This window comes from Balaenoptera ricei, chromosome 14 (assembly GCF_028023285.1).
Source record: "Balaenoptera ricei isolate mBalRic1 chromosome 14, mBalRic1.hap2, whole genome shotgun sequence".
Classification (NCBI taxonomy): Eukaryota; Metazoa; Chordata; class Mammalia; order Artiodactyla; family Balaenopteridae; genus Balaenoptera; species Balaenoptera ricei.
Genome location: NC_082652.1, coordinates 22,444,584 through 22,458,131, shown reverse-complemented (window position 1 = coordinate 22,458,131; position 13,548 = coordinate 22,444,584). Strand labels below are relative to the sequence as shown.

The 13,548-nt window shown below is 44.3% G+C and overlaps 1 protein-coding gene across 2 annotated transcripts in view; it reads left to right on the top strand.

Moving 5' to 3' along the window:
* Positions 1 to 528: 528 nt before the first annotated feature.
* Positions 529 to 13,548, top strand: part of KREMEN1 (kringle containing transmembrane protein 1) — a 63,964-nt gene continuing 50,944 nt past the window's right edge. For both annotated transcript variants that reach the window (XM_059894286.1, XM_059894285.1), the window contains exon 1: positions 529 to 738. In XM_059894286.1, the coding sequence (XP_059750269.1) occupies positions 642 to 738 (97 nt within the window). In that variant the 5' untranslated portion in view covers positions 529 to 641. The remainder of the gene's footprint in view (positions 739 to 13,548) is intronic.

The window sequence follows — 13,548 nt, the reverse complement described above, 5'->3', positions numbered from 1 at the left end:
GAAGTAAGAGAGCTATTTTTCCTTTAAATCCGCCCAAGATTTTACAGGTGATCAAGTGGGATATGAACCCGGACAGGCTGACTCCAGAGCACCCTTTTTAAAACCGCTGCGAAGAGCCAAGCAGGGAAAAGCGGTTTGCAGACTGCTGTTCTGACTATTACGGCTGCGGCTGAGCCCGCGTGTGGGTCACGACCCCAGTGAGGGTGGAGCAGGGGTCACTGGGCGCCTGGCCCGGTCCAGCCGGGTCAAACCTCTGCTTGTGGACTCAGAGGCTGTGCCCCAGGCCCCGCCCCTCACCTGCTGGCCCCACCCCTCGAACCAACCAAGAAAGTGGTCCGCGGGTGGGCGGGCCCAGGTGCAGGGGGGATGTGGGCGGGGCCTGGAGCGTGAGTGGCAGGCGCGGGTGGGGCGAGGCGGGCGTGCGCAGTCGGCTCCGCCCCTCGGGCCTCGCGGCGGAGCCTGGCGGGCCTCTGGCGGCAGGGGCGGTGGCGGCGCTGGGGAGGGCGGGCCGGGGCGGGGCGGCTGGGCGGCCGGGGCGGGGCCACGCTCGAGCCTAGCGTCCCGCTCCCATGGCCGCCCCCGGCTCCCTGCGTTGCCCCTTCTCCCCCGGGCCGCGCCCCGGGGCCCCGCACTGACGGCCCATGGCGCCGCCCGCCGCCCGCCTCGCCCTGCTCTCCGCCGCCGCGCTTACGCTGGCCGCCCGCCCCGCGCCCAGCCCCGGCCTCGGCCCCGGACCCGGTGAGTGACCGACTCCCCCCACCCCCCGCTCCGCCCGTTCTGCGCGGAGCCCGCCCGGGGGGCCCAACTCCCTCGCCCCTGCCTTCTGGGACTCCTTCTCCAGCCCCTCAGCGACGCCCCTCAGACGGGGCGGCCCCTCTCCTCAGGACCTGGGACTCCCCCAGACCCCTCAGCTACGCCCTCGGTCGGCGCCCAGTCTGCCTCAGTACCTCCCAGACTCTTTCGCCAGGCTCCTCAGCGACGTCTCCCCGGCCGGGATGTCGCCTCTGTCTCAGGACCCGGCACCCCCAGCTCAAGTCCCTCAGCGACTCCCCCCGGGGCCGGGACGCTCCCCCACCCCGCCTCAAGACGCTGCCCCCCCTCCCCAAGCCCCTCAGCGACACCCCGGGCCAGGATCCCCTCCGCAAGCCTCACAACGACGCCCCCAGTACCCCCTCCCACCCACGCCCGCGAACCCTGCGCCTACCCGCTCACGACCGGGTGCGGAGGCGACGGGAGCGGGCGCCCGGCCCCTCTGCCCGGTCCCGGCTGCACCCGCTTGCCCAACACTAATTTTTGAGTACAAGTCGTGAAAAGTAAAGTTGACCTGCCCGCCCTGCTAGAGGTAGACCTGGGTCCGGAGACGACCGGCTCTACCCAGCCAGAACGTTCCCTCCCTAGCCACCCCCCACCCCACCGGGGCCGCTTTGAACTTCCCCGTGACTCGGTGCAGGTCCAGCGTGGAGAGGGGAAGAAAGGAAGGGGTGATGGGAAACTTCTCCCCTACAGAGCTTAGGGTGCTTATCCTGACTTTAAACAGGGTAACCCGCTCCCCAGGCCAAGGTCAAGGCCAGGTCTTCCCAAGTGGGGCCCTAGACCAGGATGGAAGCTGGGACTTTGCTTAGCTTGCCCGAACACCCTTCCTTGCAGCAGAACGCTCCAAGTTGAAGAGCAGGCAAGGGGGCGTTGTCTGGCCCAGGTACATTTGTCCGCAGGTTGTTCAGGTGTTGAGAATTAGGCATTAATGGAAGGGACGGGAAAAGTGCATTACAGGTTTGCTGAAGTAAGAAAACCGGCCTCTGGGTTCTCCACCCAAAGTCGCAGACTGTGATATTGGAGAGATGGATTTTGCTGATGAAAGAAAACTCCAAGTTGCTTTGTTTACTTACCAGCTTGGATTTGTGATAAAGATAAGGATTTAGTGTTGTCACTTACTATGTGACTTTGGGTTGTGCCTTCAGCTCTCTGAGCCTCAGTTTCCTCATCTGTAAAGGAGGGATGATGATAACTCCCTTGCAGGGTGTTGTGAAGATTAAATGACGTACTGCAGGTAACACACCCACGTATAGCAGGCAGTCACTAAACATATTTAATACTTCTTTTTATAGTGCTTTATGGTTCACCAAGTGCTGGACACCTCCTTTGCCCTGGGAATGCTATGAGCTTCCAGTCTCATTAATCCCTGTAAAAGGCAAAGCTTGGCTTTAGAGTGGTAGAAGGGGGCTCTCCAAGTGCTATAAACCTTAGGCTCAGGAAGTGGTTTCTGAGTGATCAGTGGCCTTCTAGGGGACAACTGCAAAAACTTGTGCAGAAGTTTGATCACTTCTACTGTTTGCTGTATGTGGGGAATGAAGGAGGGACTTTCTGAGAGCCAGGATATGTCAACATAACTGTAACCTAGTAACCCCTTAGCTCCACTTTGCCATATGTGTGGTCAGGATTTAATGTCCTCTATGGAGAGAGAGGTATGGGTGGAAATAAACTGTTTCCTCTCCTGGAAAGGGCAGAGTAATAGCTCTGAAAAGTGTTCAGTGAACCAGCTGTGTGCTTATGCTTGTTGGAAGGTGGCACCCTCTCCTCAGGCACCTTTGCTTTGCTTGGAAGGGTCAAATGCAGCAGCTCTTATGTAGTTTGAACCTCAAACCTTGGTGTGTGTTTTTATTGGAGTCTGGGGTAGGGACAAATAAATAACCATTGTGAAATGATTTATGATAAGTGGCCCACGTTCCCAATTCAGTGAGCCTCACCAGCTTTTTTCCCTCCCATCCTAGTACATCAGTGCCTTTGTGATTTCTCCTCTTTAGTTCCAGAGGCAGTTTTAGGGAGATACCACATGGTCTTCAGCATCACATCCTGTCTAGAGCCTACCCACTAGTTTTTAAAAATCCTTTCCAATAAAAAACACGTTTTACTCTGAGGATATGCCAAACTTGACATTTCATATTTTTGATACTGTAATTTTCTCTAAAATTTTGTGGATGGAAAAAATTATTTCAATACTTATATTCTGCATAATTTTGTAATATTTAAATTACTGGTGGTTTGCATTTTTGAATGCTGACTTTATAAAAAGTTAGCTCATTCCCTATCAGTGCTACTTCTAATTACAGTGTGTAGCCAACCCCAGATGACCTCCCTTCTCTTCATTCTTTGAGATTCTCTCCCTTCCTTCACAACTGATAAGGAGGAAGGTAGAGGTTAGTGAAACCTAGAGGTTAGTGAAATTCTAGGTTAGGAATCTAGACTCCCTTTTCAAGGAGGAAGGCAGCCAGGGCCGTGGGCTGATGGGCTCTCTGAAGTGAACTCCCATCTGGAATTTACTGACCTGCAGGGGACAGCCGAGAGGTAGGAAGAGCAGAGAAGGCTGAGTGGACTTCTGCTGTGAGTTTTCCGCCTAAGGCATATACCTGCTTGGGTGTTTCACCACATTTAGGGGCTTTCGGGTGTGCGTCAACTCTGGCTATGTTTGCTGTGAACAGCCTTTTATGCTCATCCTCCTCCAGCTCCTCATGTAGAATTTGTCCCATTAGACAGCAGTGTGTCTTGCCATAAAACCTATGAGTTCAGTTAACAGTGAGAGTTTCATACTGTACAGGGCCTTATCCCTCTTGGGGACTGCATCAATGTTGTATAGAATTACCTGTATACAACCCAGGGGCAGATAGGAGTAAAGGGGACTAATGTGCATGCCAGTTACTTTTATGTATTTTTAAGAAACAGGAAACTGTCAAAACTGACCTGGCATCAAAGAACTCTGATCTTTTTGTGAAAATTTTTGGCCCCTCGACAAAGCTGTTTAAGTGTTTGAGATATGCAGTGAGACCTTTTATAAATCTTAGAGCAAAAAGAAGTTCAATTTAGGCTCACTGCTAATAAACAGCAAGTTGGTACACTTAATATAGATATTATTGATACACTTACTTATGATTTAGCATATTTGGATCAAAAGCAATAAATGATGAAGGTAAAATATATTGCTTTAAATTGCTTCACAATATACAGATTAGGAATTTTGGGTGATGGGCACTATACCATCTTTAGTTTAGAATTTTTGAGCCTATAATGCCATCTTAGGCTCTAGGTCAGGTAGGTGTCAGCAAACATTTTTTGTAAAGGGCTAGACAGTAAATAAGTTGGGCTTTGTGGGCCATGTACTGTCTGTTGCAGTACAACAGCTGCAGAATCTCAAAGAATGAAGAGAAGGGAGGTCATGTTTGTAGAGCAAAGCAGCCATAGACAAACTGTGAATGGATAGGTGTGGCTGTCTTCCAAGAAAACTTACATGGACACCGATATTTGAATTTCATGTGATTTCTTTTTAACAGTTTTTTAAAAATTTTATTTATTTTTGGCTGTGTTGGGTCTTCATTGTTGTACACGCGGGCGTTCTCTAGTTGCAGCGAGTGGGGGCAACTCTTTGTTGTGGTGAGCGGGCTTCTCATTGCGGTGGCTTCTCTAATTGCGGAGCACGGGCTGTAGGCGTGTGGGCTTCAGTAGTTGTGGCACGTGGGCTCAGTAGTTGTGGCTTGCAGGCTCTAGAGCGCAGACTCAGTAGTTGTGGCACACGGGCTTAGTTGCTCCGTGGCACGTGGGATCTTCCTGGACCAGGGCTCGAACCCGTGTCCCCTGCATTGGCAGGTAGATTCTTAACCACCAGGGAAGTCTAATGTGGTTTTTATATGTCACAAAATATTGTTCTTTTGGTTGTTTTCAATCATTTAAAAAGCATTTTTAGTCATGGGCCATACAAAAATGGGCAGTGGGCCAGAGTTGGCCTGCAGGCTGGACTTGACCAAGTCCTTCTCTAGGTCCATATGTGTTGATTTTTTCCAGTGTTCACTGGTCTGGAAAAGTGACAAGGAGGCTTGCTGATTGAACCTTTTACCTTTTACTATAAACTAACTTTAAGAGGCATGGGAGAAATGGTTAAAAAGGTAAATTTTGTGTTAGGTATATTTTACCACAATTTAAAAAAAAACATATCGAGGGAGGGAAATTTCATACACATACATTTGGATCTTTAATAAGACTTTAAAAAATACTTTAAAAAGAAATTCAGTATGGTTCAGGGTGCACTACATAAAGAAACTAGAGCCTTCCTCGGAACCAGCCCATTGTTTGTTCAGCTATACAGATGTTGCTTGGATCAAACTGTTGAGAGATTTGTTTCTCAGAGGAAAGCCCAGGCAGCAGGTGGCACCGGCCCTGAGACATTTAAAAAAAAAAAAAAAAAACAGGAGAAAAAAAAGAAGAAAACAAACTTCTGTCACTTTCCTAAACAGTTGAATGGTTCTATTGTCATTTTTAAAATGGCCTTTAAAAAACAACAGTGTGCTTAGCATGGATGATTATTTTGTTTTAATTAAAACATTTTCGAAAAAACAAAATGAAACACTCAAACATACCAAATTGATTGTGTTTGTACTGTGGAACAGTTAATGCAAAACACTTGCGAGAGGCTGTAAGTTTGGATCTGTAGTTTTTTCTTAGTTTTTGCCTCCTGAATAAGGATAACAGAGGAGGAAGTGAATGTGTTCCTTAGCAAACTACCTGTGCAGGTTTTGAGGTGAGGTCTCCTCCAGTCCCCTTTTGTCACCTGGCAGGTTAGTTTCTGGCTGGCTCACAGTGAATGGGTGAGAACGGTGACTGACATTCTTCCACATTCATTTTGACCTTGAGTATCCAGGTGGAACCCGGAAGCATTAGTCTAGGAGAGGAGCCTGAGGTCACTCTGTTTTGTCCCCCTCTCTGTTGTCTTCAGTGTCATTCTCTCAAGATGGCAGTGCTTCTTCCCCAGACGTCGCCTCTGGGACATTATCCTCTATTCGGATTAAACAGGGAAAGGAAAGAGGCCGTTGTAGAAATATTAGAAGGGTGTCCATACTCCTCAAAAATAGCCACTCCACAGAAACCTGCCTTCTCGTCCTCTAAGGAAATTCCTTCCATCCTCCTTTTAATCCTCTTTCTAGGTAAGCACCTCCCTCTCCTGGACTTGCACCAGTTTGAAGAGGAATGAGGTTGGGGCTAGGAAGTACTTTACAGACAAAAGATTTGAGGCCACCTCACACGCAAGGCTGCCTCTCCCTCCTGCAGTTATGAGAGGGTACTTAATAACAGTACCCTCTCGGGGCTGCCCCTCTGCTGGGCCTAGCTTCTAGTTTCTCTTGCCACTGATTTAATTCCTGGCAAGTAGCCAAAGCATTAAACTTTTATTGTTCAATTTACCACGAGGGCGGGGCCCTGCTTCTAGTGGGCTGAGGAGGCTTCCAAACCCCAGTGTCACACCACATTAGCAACTTCAGACTTTGAGGGCTGGATTTCTTTCAGTTTGGTTAGATTCTTGGTTAGAACCAGAGCAGTATATTCACACTCAAAGTTTGAAAGCTCGGAAATAATAAAAACAGCATAGGCAACTTTTAAAGATGATACAAAACAGTTGTGGCATTGACTTATAGGACTAACTCTAAACAGAGTTAGAGTTTATTCTTTTAAACAGAAATGTTAAATGGCTGTCCACGTTCCTTGGTGTCCTAAAGTTGGATGAAAACATGGCGACCAAGTAGTTCTAGAACAGTAGGGATTGTTAACCAATGTCATCACAGTATGTAAATTACTTGCTGCTGTTCAGTCTATAAAAATTCATCTTCAAAGAAAATTATTGGGCTGGTAAAAATATTTTTAATAATGACCACAGAAGCCATATTTGTTTTTCTTTGATGTTCTTCTGAAGACTTCTTCTGGTTTTAATCAGATTGTTCCCACATAAAATACAGTGGAAATTTACAATAATAAAATCCCTATTCCTATGTCTATGGGGAAATAAACAGGATGGGGACTGTCCTTTTAAGGGGCTTTCCCCTTCCTTTTCCCCAGACTCAAAGCCTCTATTACTGGTGGGTGTTTTGGCATCAGTTAAGGGCCTTCAATCCTTCCCTCCCTCCATGTTTTGCTCTTTCATTAAAGTGTTTCTGTTGTCTAATTATATCCTTTCAATCAAATTAGAGACTGCAGCATCTGGTGAGGGCCGTAACTGCTGCCATCTGCACCTCGTATATACAGGCCTTTTCAGCTGAGAATCACTCAACTTCCAAATGGCAGGAAGAGATTTGGAAAAAGCTTAGTTGGAAGGGAGGTTAACTTAAAAGGAACATCTTCAAAGGCTGGTGCGATGCCCTGCTTGCTGTGATGTGTGCACTGCCATGCAGAGCTTCATCGGCTTGGCTCACCGAAGATTCTTCTCTAGTGCTTCTGGCAGATGAAGGGTTTCTGATTGTCTTAGCTGAAATGACTAGTCCTCTCATCCTTGTTATGGGCTTGAGGCAGCCCCGGGGCGAGCTGAAAATTTCTCCCTTGAGAAGAGTCTTTTGTTATGTGACCACCGGTTGGTTAATGAATCTGACACTTTCTGTTTATTTGACCATTTCTTCTAATTCAGTGGTTTCAACTAGAGGAGATTTTTTTGCCCCCAAGGGACACTTGGCAATATCTGGAGACATTTTTGCTTGTCACAACTCACTGTACTGTGGGGAGGGGTGTGCTACTGGCATCTAGCAGGTAGAGAGGCCAGGGATGCTGCTTACGATCCTGGAATGCACAGGACAGTGGCCCCCTTCCCCCCCAGAATTATCCAACCTGAAACGTCAGTAGTGCTGAGGTTGAGAAACTGTGTCCTAATTATATTATTCTTTTACCCTTCCCTTCACTGTGGCCTCGAAGTAGGCAACTCTGATCAGCATCTTTTTTCACTCTTAAGAAAATAGATTCTTCATTGTCCATTTCTAAACTCCTTAAGCATTTCCGTGAACAGTGTTTCAAAAATCTTAATGGAGTAAGGTCTGTGGGTCACCATATGTTTCCACTCTGGTAAGAGTGCCAGATTAAATACAGGACACTCAATTAAATTTGAATTTCAGATAAACAGTAATTTTTTGTGTTTGTCTCATGCAATATTTGGGAATACTTATCTTTAAAAATCATTCGTTGTTTATCTGAAATTCAAATTTAACTGGGCATTCTGTACTTTCATTTGCTAAATCTGACAACCCTACTCTAGATCCATGAAACATTACATGAAACTTTAAACCTTTGACTAGCAAATCAGTCTGTTGGCCACCATCTGCCCTTATTGTTCTGGGTGACTAGAGGGTGACAGCAACGCTTGTTGTTGTTTTTAAGTCAGTGCTACACTGAGACTTTCCTTCTGCCTCAAGCTGTCTCCATGGCCAGAACTTCTGAAACTTGTCACTTGAGTCATATTTTTATCTTGGGACCAACCAACAAACGCTTATCAAATGCCTACTGTATGCCCAGCATCTCCGACTAGGACTCGTCCCTGTACCAATTCTTAGAAGACGACAACTTTGTTGCTTCGGGTTTTACTTTAAAGATGTGCTCTAGAGATACGCTGTCTACCTGGCAGTCAGCTAGCTCCCCATTCAAGGACTGTTGTATTATTTGCCCATCCCACGTCAGCCAAGGGAAGCTGAATAGCCCAGAGCCTGGCTTCCATGGAGCATTGGCTGCCCTCCAGGGCTCCATTATTGGGGAACTTTCTCGCCCTCTGAAATTAAAAATAGGGTACAGGCAATACTGATGAAAGTTGTCCAAAAACTGGATTATATTAGTTTATTTTATCTCCTTTTTAGTCTGACTGAGAGCTTCAGACAGCGTGAAATAGTGTTGCTCAAGTGATGGTGAGGCAAGGTGTAGATTTGAGCCAGGTGTCTCCCATTGAAAGCAAACTCAATATCAACATGAGTATTCATTACAAAGGGGGTCGCTTATTCCCTATTACAAATAGCTCTACCATGGATTCCATTTAAATAGCAGACTCCCCTGGTTTAAATAGCAAGCATTTGATTTTCAAATACTTGATTTATATAAGCTTTCCTGGAACTTCTCCCAGGTCATTGCTAGGTAGGGCATGATAGCTAGCCTGGAGGCACAAATTGGTGAGGAAACCAGGGCACTCTGAACATGTCTGTCATGGGTTTTTCCCCCTAGCCCTCCATACATCTGCTTCCCTCATTCAACAAAAGTTTGCCAGGCACGTTCTGTGTGGTCTGTAGTTGCTGAGAATACAAAGATGAGTGAAGAAACTTACGGGCTAGTGGAAGCAGGGCCAGGTGCTTCTTGAGCAATTATAGGTCAAGCTGATCAAGTCCTAGAAGAGCTGGGGCAGCAGATGCTGTGGGACTTGTTTTAGAGCCTCTGGTTTCCATAGGAGTATAGTGCTATCTCTAGACCCTGAGCTTTCAAATAGTTCTCCATCTTTTGTCTTTTTTGTTTCCTTTAGAGTTGATTTATAATGTACTAAGTTATTGCCCATCAGAGAACTGGACTTTGAGCTTTAAAACATCTTATTGTGCTTCCCTTTTCCTTATGTGAAAACTCTAGTGTGAAATTTTATATCAAGATTGAAGAGGATATTTATAAATAAACATCTAAAGTAGATCCATTTATACTCAAACATTACACCGAGAGAGGTGCCATCACCACACCGTGATAGAATATGTTCTGTTGGTATTGGCAGTAAAGTCCATGGTTAATTAATGAAATGTTTTTCTTAGAGTTCTGCTGAGCTAGTGACTTCTAACTGAGTGAGTCCATGCTTTCACTGAGGCTTGGCCTAATCTCTCTGTATATGTTACAGAACTAGATGTTGATAGGTTAATGGTCATTCTTTCTTAAGAACTATCTCCTGGTCTTCAATTTGATGAGTGTACTTGTATATAATATCCTAAATGATGAATGTAAGTTCCTCAAGCACTACTGCATGTTCATGGTGACTCCTCCTGGCAAAAACACATGTCCTTCACAGTGACAGCCACGGCATGCTTTCCAGTGGGTCCTGCCTGGGTAGGAGTGGAACATATTCAAGATGAGAGCCAGATGGGAAGAGTGGTACCCAAGCAGCATTGCATTCTGGGCCTGCTCTGCCTCAAGAATTATCTATTTTTCCAATTTTTATATAACAAATAGAAGGACCCCTCTCTGAAGTGTTTTCATGGGTCTTTTGAATTTAAACCTATTGTCTATTGCTTACGATATGTTCAGTTTTTCTTAAAATAGTCTTTTAATTAAGTATTTATCTGTTAATAGAGATGAATAAACTGGAGATTCAAATAGAAGACCTCAGGTCTCCTTCCAAAAGTATGAATTCTTTAGTTAAAATAACTTTGAGAGGTATGGTCTTTTCTTCTGACATTGTTCCCATGAATGAAAAGGAAGATCTAAAAGATATTTTAATGGAAAAGCTACTGATAAATAATTGCAGTGATTATTTTTGTGGTAATTCTACTTTGGGCAAAAGTACAAAAGTACTTTGTCCTCTGGTCATTTGAACTGTGAATACGTAGTCCAGGAACATGGTAGGTGAATGTCTGTCTTGATTTTAGATGACTGAATTTATGGCTGATTGAGTTTGTTTATCGTTCTTGAAAAGAAACTAAGGTAGATTAATTGTAAAACAACATGTTAGTAAGTATTTTCCAGATGTCCTTTCAAAAAATTTTGCTTTGGGAAATTTAGAACATATTCAAAAATAAAAGTGTAAGGAAGTCGTGTGTATCCATCTTCCAGCTTCCAGAATCATAAACCAAGGCCAAAGTATTTCATCTCTACCTCTTTCATCCCCCCAACTAGATTATTTCATAACAAATCTCAGATATCATATCATCTTATCTGTAAATATTTCAGTATGTATTCCCAAAGGATAAGAACTCCTTTCAAAAACATAGCAACAGAGACTTCACTGGTGGTCCACTGGGTAAGACTCCGTGCTCCCAACGCGGGGCTGGGGGGGGCCTGGGTTTGATCCCTGCTCGGGGAACTAGATCCAGCATGCATGCTGCAAGTAAGAGTCCGTGTGCCACAACTAAGAAGTCCACACACCGCAACTAAAAAAAAAAAAAAGGATCCCACATGCTGCAACGAAGCTCCCACGTGCCACAACTAAGATCCGGTGCAACCTAAATAAATGAATAAATATTTTAAAAAACCAAACATAGTAACAGTACCACTACCATTATCACAACTAAAATTTTAACAATAATTTCTTAATATCGTCAAATATCCAGTCAGTAATCAGTTTTCAGATATCCCTGGTTGTCTCATTGGTGTTTTTATCATTCAAAGCAGGACCCAAGCCAGGTACAGTTAGGTGATGTGACTTTTGAGTCTCTATTAACCTAGAGGTTTCTCCTCTTTTTCTTTTTTTTCTTGAAATTTATTTGTTGAAGATGTAGTTTCTTCTAAACAAAAAGAGTGCTTAAGTGCCTCTTTCAGAGGGAGGGCCCACATGGAAGGTGAGTTATTTTTTTCCATAGAATTCTCACTTCCATTAGAGAAATGGGTAGAATTAGAGAATTTTAAGCCTGGGAGAGATTTTAGCCATCAATCCTTTCCTGTCACACTCCCTCAGACTTTTGAGCCTCAGTTCTATTTTGTTAGAATCTTGAAATTAGAGTTTAGAGTGAAGGGATATTGAGACCACCTGTCTCAAATCCTCTTGTTTCACCAGTGAAGAAATGGAGCCCCAAATCCAGGTGATTTCTTCAAACCCCGCAGTGTCAGCTACTCATCTGGTGTTATTTCCCCTTTCTTCCAGTGATTCTCAATATGTACCATGTGTATAGAAGGCCCCTTCCTCCTACCCTCTCTCTAAGTAATCTAGGTGATCTAGACCTGATCACCTGCCTCCATGTAATCATGGGAATCTCTTCCCTTGGGGAGCTATCGGCGTTAAAGACGCAGAGTGTCTTCTCACAGGCTCAGCTGTGTTAGGATGGGAAAGTCTGGGAACCCCTGCCTTCCCAAGGCCACGTGCTTCTTTACCATGGGGTTCCACATAACTGAAATAAGCATTCCTGAAGTGCTTTTGAGTGTCTGAGGGCAAAAGGTGATTTTGCCAGGGACCATAGGCTTTGAAGACCTACCCATGAGTTCCCACTGGACACCAGTCTGTATTGGAAACCCAACAGAGCAGCAAGTGTGCTGTGCAAACATCTGACAACACTCTTGTGTTGCCCTCTAAATATTAAAAGGAGCTTTTTCCACCTAAGCCTTGTATTTCTATAATCTACCCACCTACCAAATTTTATAGATGTCTTTAAAAGAACAGATGTTCCCACTGGAAAATGTTTTCTGCCTTCTTATTTTAAGATGCCATAATTCAATTTAATGCTTATTGATTCATGTTGATTTCAAACTAGGCTAAAACCAGCCAGATTCTTCCAACATAGGATCAATAGAGATGCTGAGTAGTCCTACATTGATGGAACAGAAAGTCAGCTTTGATGGATTAAAAACAGTGACTCTCACAAACATCATATAATAGAGATCTAACTAGTAATTAGCTACCAGAAAACCAGGAAAATTCAAGACTCAATATGAGAAAAACCTCAATAGTGTGGTTTCAGGCAAACAGTGTAGTTAGGAATGACCTAGTTATAGAGCTTCATTGAGAACTTATTCTTCAACTTTATTAAATGTTATCAAGGAATAGAATGTCTTTTGCTTTCCTACCACCATCTCATATATGTCAAGTTTTAATTATTTTAAAACACATCGTTATATTTTTAAACATGAACTTTAAAAACGCAGTGCACATACAACCTGTCAGGAGTTAAATTGCCTGGTTCTCTTAACTTAGCATTTTCCTCACTTATAATAAGTACAGATATTGACTTATGTGATTTCAGTAGCATATATAAACAAAGATGTGTTTCATCCCACAGTTCAAATTTTGATTAAGAAAAACATGTACCTTTTTTCCCTTACTTTTTATCCACTGAATGCTGGGATTCAACATAGGGTTCAAACCATATATATTTTTCCTATCCTGATGGTAGCCTGATAACTGCCCATTAAATCACTAGGTAGACAGACTTTGGGAATTGTATTGTGGAAAATGTATCTGGGAATATTTCTAGGTCCTCTACAGGTCATGCCTCTAAATCAACTGAAATCTTCAAATAATGTTACATACAGCATGCGAGTATGAGAGCCTATGGAATTTGAGGGATAAATATCAAAGTTTTGAATATATATGCCATCAAGTCAATCAGTCTTTATACCAACCCTTCTAAATTCCAAACATAATAAACAATAATAGTTTTATGAGAGAAAACTCAAGCTTGCTTTTATTAGCAATGGGGAATATTGAACTTTCACCCAGACATGGTCTTTGTCCTCAGATCTTCCTACCATGGGGATGACCTCCAGGCCTTCATGCAGCAGCAGGTCCTGCAGAAAACAGTTGGTCTGCCCAAAACCATTTGCTCAGAGATCCTCACCCAAGATTTGTATACCCTAATGTGATTCCATATATCTCAAGAGAATTTCAATGAAATTAGCATCTCCAGTTGTTTTTTTTTAATACATTTATTTATTTTATTTATTTATTTTTGGTTGCGTTTGGTCTTCCTTGCTGGGCACGGGCTTTCTCTAGTTGAGGCGAGCGGGGGCTACTCTTTGTTGCCGTGCACGGGCTTCTCATTGCGGTGGCTTCTCTTGTTGCGGAGCACGGGCTCTAGACGCGTGGGCTCAGTA